The 5773-nt window shown below is 42.9% G+C and overlaps 1 protein-coding gene across 1 annotated transcript in view; it reads left to right on the forward strand.

The window, feature by feature from the left end:
• Positions 1–691: 691 nt before the first annotated feature.
• LOC104499404 (nuclear speckle splicing regulatory protein 1-like) overlaps positions 692–5773 on the forward strand; it is a gene marked incomplete at its 3' end in the record, with an annotated part of 11031 nt that continues 5949 nt past the window's right edge. Inside the window, exon 1 of the mRNA XM_010142909.1 lies at positions 692–773. Coding sequence (XP_010141211.1) covers positions 699–773 — 75 coding nt within the window. The remainder of the gene's footprint in view (positions 774–5773) is intronic.

Genomic DNA, 5773 nt, shown 5'->3' on the forward strand with positions numbered 1-5773 from the left:
CGTCCCGGTGGTGATGTAGTACCTGCGGTAGCGTGGAGTCCTCCAGCCCGGCAGTACATGCTGCGACCAGCAGTTTACTCAGTGGTGGGCTCGGGAAAAGGCAGGTGGAGAAGAAGGTTTAGAGATTGATCGTTGCTGAAAGCGTGGGAAGTGCTTCTGAGCACGGAGGATGGCTGTGTCAGCAGAAGAGTTCTAGTCTAGTTGTAGTTAGTCGATCTCTGCATGACTGCAGCTGACTGTGTCTGTGGGCTGAGGGTTTACGTTGCCATGTGAAGCAGGTGAACTTCCCGTTGCCCCAGCAAACGTAGTTACAGAGTGGTGACTAGGGTAGACTGGGGCTGGACCTCTGCAGGTTAAACAGTGGTAATTTCTTACTTCTCCGAGGGAGAAAGAAGAAAAAATAAAGCCACTTGGAGAACTCTGGACAAGAGGGGTTTGTGGCCTGATTTAGAAAGATACTGCATCCAGAAACTGCGTGGAAAAAGACGGCGATAGCTTTGCGAGAAGCTGGCAACCGTGTGTCAAGGCCGAGTGCGCTGCTGCCATTGCTGCTCAGATCTCTCCTTGATACATCATGTTGAGGCTGACCCTTTGTTAATAAAATAGGGGATGATAGCTTTTTGTTTTGGAATGTGCTATGTGTTTTGTTGTAAGTAATATTAAAAATAACTTTTTTTCCCTCTAGATATGGGCTCATTATGCCCAAAAAATTGCCACAGAAAAATCTTGCATCAAAGAAACTCTCAGTGTTTGAAAATGACTCTGATGAAGAGGTCAGTTCAACAATTTTCTTCTGAAATGTACCCCATCTTCTGCAAATTATTTGTTTGCAGCTGTTAATACCTGCATCAGCTTGTGGCGGTGTCATCAGGCTGGATTTGGGTGTTTTATCCTTTAGCTCGTTCCACCACTTGATACAACTGATTTATGATGTTTGGACTCACTGTAGACAATAGCAAAGCTGCACAACCCCAAAGTTATAAAGCAGAAAAAAAAAAAGGCAAGTAATGAGAATTCCTCATAGTTCTGGAAGTACTTGCAATACTTGTACTATTAGAGTGACCAATACACAGCTTTTCTGTGACCCCAGAGTTTGATGATGCTCTGGGATGTGTGACTGTATTCCGTGGTGTCGATAGTGTTCTTTTCTGTAGTATCCCTTAATTTTCTTTTTATTTTTTTTAAGTATTGCCTTCAAAATCTGAGCTCTCTGCCTGCCCCGGTAGAGGGTGCTGTATGCTATAAAACCGACGCTTCTGCGTGTGCTGCCAGGAGTGTGGGGAGCGACCAGGAACTGGCTGGCCTTTAGGCTGGTTTGGGTACCGTACAGAAACCCAGCTTCCAAGAGAGAATTTTTGAAGGATTTAAAGCCAGGAGCTTCATAGTTAAAGCGGGGAAAGGACAGGAACTCAGAATTGTGGCGATGAACTCTCTACGTGGATGTTGCTTTCTGCACGTAATGCTGCGGTTTACTGGGTTTTAATAATCTGGAATTACTTGTGATAATTTAATTTCACTTTTTTTTCCCCACAAAACCCAGAGAATAAACTTTACATTTTACTTTACATACCCATAGTCTAGAATTGTGACATTTAAGAATTTGAAATTTAGAATCAGTTGAAATTTAGAAACAGAATGTGTTACAAAAGTGTTCTTACTGCTCTAGAGCTTCTCAATGCTCTTTCTTTTGTGTGGTTGAAAAAACCAATGCTAATAAAGCAATAAATGATCAGATTCTGATTCCTATTACCACAACATTTTTTTAAATGTTTGTTTTAAATTTTTTTAAATGTTTGTTTTAATTTTTTTAAAATTTGTTTATAATGAATGAGCAGTTGTTCCTTGTCTGTCACAGACAGCGTTCTGGTTCCACTAGGAATCCAGAACGCTGCTGTTGGAAGTGTCTGTGCTCCCTTTACACAGGGCAGCACAGAGCTGAGCCTCCCTGGAGCTGTCCGCTCGGCCCTCAGCCTGGAACTGCCGCAGCGCAGCTCCAGGAAACAGAGGGGTCAGGAACAAGTCTTACTCCCCATCCCTGCCCTCCCGTCACTGCTGCCCTCGGCGCTCTCAGCAGGTGCTCCCTCCGCTTGAGCGCGTAGCTCCGAAAGGCTTTCCCTTACCGACAGCTCGGGAGAGGACAGAGGATCCGCTGCCCTCGGCAGCTCTTTCCTGCCGGTCTGGGGTTTGCCTTTCTCTACAGTAAGGGGCTGACCCCACATTTTCCAGATCACGGGAATGAGCTTGATTTAATCTGTTGTCGTTAAACACTACACGGCGGGGCTGGGAACCTTCCTGAGCATGGGCTATCTTGCATTTTGTCCCTTCTCCATTTTCCCATGCTATCTAAACGTTAAAGCAAAATAATGAATGTTAATAATTCTAATAATAATAATAACAACGTATGATGCTCTCTACTAACTTTTAGCTTAACAGATCGGGTATCCTCCCTTTCAGAAAGGCTGACAGACTCTCTACAGAGTCTGCTATAAAGACTCCTAAAAGTTGAGCTCGTCAGTACGTACCCAGCCAAAAGTAATAATCTCGTAACTGCCTTTATCAAAGAAGATAATTTTTTAAAAAAGCAAAATTACTTTATTAGTTCAGTAATAATTTCAGAGCTTTTCGAGATAAGGAGCAGCATTTGGGAGGGGTTTCATTTCCTGTCTGCTACCTTATCGGTCAGAACTACATCTCAAATGTCTGGAGATGATGTATTTTTAACTGAACTCTAATGAAAGTTTGTGCTGGGAAATCTGCACACCTGACTTGGTCTGTGATTGTATATTAGATACCAAACTTTTGCTCCCTTTTTTTTTTTCTTCAATGTTACTGTGCATATTTCATGAAGATTTTACCTGTACCCTTGCTGAAGGAGTTGGAAGGGGTTTTTTTTTGCTGTGACTAAGTACGTTAATGGATGTTAGTTGCTGATGAGGATGATCTTTGGGTTAGTTCCTAAGAAACAGAACATCTGGAATGGACATTTTCTTGAAATACAGTGTTGACTAGGAAAAAGTAAACCAGGCTATTACAGTTATTTCTGGCCACTGTAGTTGTGAATTATGTGAGGAGTGGTTGCTGTCTTTAAAAACTAGGGGGATGGTTGTAACTCTTAGGAAAGCCAGTTGTGGAGATATTACAGCAACAAGCGATGGATATGTTAGAAATACGTTTCCTTTCTGGGTTACCATTGTTTGTGATATATCCATTTTCTCCAAAAATACTATACACTTGTTCATCCTTGTGTTTTCAGAGGTGCCTTGCCGGTGTTCCCAGTGCACTGATCCATGGTCCATTTTATCTTTGGAATTCAGTTGAAAGTAGCTCTGTGCTACAGCAGATGAAATTTGTTTCTTGATTGGATCGGAATTGCCCGACATACGCTGCTGTACCTCACCGGCCCTCCACAGCTGGTTGGTTGCTGCAGAATGTAAAGTGTAGCTAAGCAGACTAACGGGACTCTTAGAGAAGAGGCTACTGAGGGGGAGGAAGTGGAGAGGAGTAACTTGAGAGGATGTGTGTAAACGCAGGAATGATTCAGAGAATGGGGTTTTGCCATTTCTCGTAATGCAAGCAGTAGGATATATTACAGAGTTACCAAGTAACTGGTTTTGTTGAAATGAAAGGAAGTTGGGGTTTTTCTCCACACATGGTATAATTTGGTTGTGAAATACATTGCCACAGGATGTTGTGGCATTGCCAAAAAATAAATGAATTCAGAAATGGATGAGTCAAATCAAGGGATGCTCTTGGTGTCAAACAATGGTCCAGGTGCATCCTCCGGTTCGGGAAGTCCCTTACCTCCTAGTTTCTGGAAGCTAGGAGGGAATGCCAAGGAAGGCTAATTCTTGTGACTTGTTTTCGTGCTCTTTCTCTAATCTTACGCTTGTAGCCGTGATTCATATCGTGTACGAACTGGGATGAAGCTGTTGCCTGACTTGATTTTGGTTTTTTGGCCTGTGAAGGCCTGAGTCTCTTGTACATTTAGTGATCATCTGTGGGCTGTAGCTGGATAATGCAGGTCCTTTTGAGGGCAAGCTTTAAAGATGCACTGCTAAATACATATACATGAGGTGCACGTGCTTCTGAGGCACAACTTACCCCATTCAAAGTAGGCAGCTGAAATCAGGGAGGTGAATTCTGCCTGGAAAGTCTCTGTTTCTCAGTCTTTAACAATAAAGTGCTCTTAGACTGGGTGACTCAGTATAAATGTACTTTTTGAACTGTCTGTAGGTGCTTCTCTCACTTGCCACTTAATAGAGCTCCAAATTATCCTGCTCTTGCTGTTTGGTCAAAAATTTTTCTGCACATCCAGTTAAAACTAGATGGTTGTAGCAAGAGATTAAACTCAAACTACATATAATCTGCCTGATGTCACAGAAGCATTTAATTTTCATCTAAAATGTATTTCACTTTCAACAAAGGTAATTTACTTTATGTGTCTACTGCAAAGCGGCATGTAGAGGATTCACAAGGGCAGTGTTAAAGGGCAGAGCCCCCTCACGGGTCTTTCATAAGAGGTTACATTAGAACAGAAGCTTTAAAAAAGGAGTTTACATTGTCTCTCAGCAAGTGCCATGCCTGGGGTTTTGGAGCAGCTCTTCCTTCGGAGGCGGGCTGTGCAGCTACCACGAGATCCTCCACTAGTAATGGCTGTTACGCTAGAGTTTGTTGATCTCATACTTCTTGTGGCAGTCAGTGGGAAAAACAAGTCAGGGATCTATTAAGATAGTTGCAGTGTTTTTTACAAGACATTCTCAGCTTCAGATTTGAAGTTGTAACTTCCCAGAAACCAGCTTCAAGACAGAAAACGATACTAGCTACAGATTAAGACTTGTTTTCTGAGACTGTTATGCTTAAACAGTGCTGCACCTTTGCTCTGGAAATTAGGCCATTTACAGCAGCAGTTTAGGAGGAATTACTTCTAAAAACCCAACTTGGGCAAGTGGCTTTTTTTCCCCAAGAACAAATGAGACAAACGAGTAGCAGCTCAGAAGCGTAAATAGAGCCTGAGTGTTCTTTAAACCAGGGATGTTCAGGTAAATCAGTTGCTGTCCTCCTTTTGGTTCTGTTGGGCTGGCCTGGAAGCTGAGGGCTGGCTGCCTAGCCTGGGTGAGACAGGAGGAAACAGGAGAGTCGAGGGAAGTCAAGGAACTCCAGCTGGGACCTGAGATGGGGGAAGGCAGAGGAGACGAATTTGTAAGAAGAAATTTTCATTCTCATTTGTGGAATTGGCTTTTTAGGTATTTGCATCTGAATTCTGGACTGAGCTTTCTGTATAAAGCTGTAAGTGGTTTGCAGGCTCGGTCATGAGCTAAACAGAGCTGAGACAAACCAAAGCCTCTGTCAGTAGTTTGAATGTCTGTTCATCTCTGGTTGAGGAGGAGCAATGTCAAGAAGACGGGTTAAGAAGTACCTTACAGGGGCTGCTTGCCTGCAGGATAGGAATAAGGAGGTGGCTCAAGCACTGAAGAATCTGAAAGAAGCTCATAGATAGCCAAAGGAAATAAGAAATGGGAGAAACAGTGAGAAATGTTAGTAGGTTGGGGTTATTTCTTGTATTACAGTTCTTTTTTTTAACCCTTTCAGTTGTGTACAAGCTATCTTCCATGGTCTCATGGGAGTGCTGGACTGGAGGATCTCATTGCGAAGTGTCTCAATCTGCATGGAATCTATGTCCTTTCAGAGGATAGGGTTAAAACATTTTCTCCTTCCAGAAAATGTTAAACTCTGAGCTTTGTTCCTCGGAAGAATAGCTTGACTGCAGGGAAAG

This window comes from Buceros rhinoceros, unplaced genomic scaffold (assembly GCF_000710305.1).
Source record: "Buceros rhinoceros silvestris isolate BGI_N320 unplaced genomic scaffold, ASM71030v1 scaffold24559, whole genome shotgun sequence".
In the NCBI taxonomy this organism is placed as follows: domain Eukaryota; kingdom Metazoa; phylum Chordata; class Aves; order Bucerotiformes; family Bucerotidae; genus Buceros; species Buceros rhinoceros.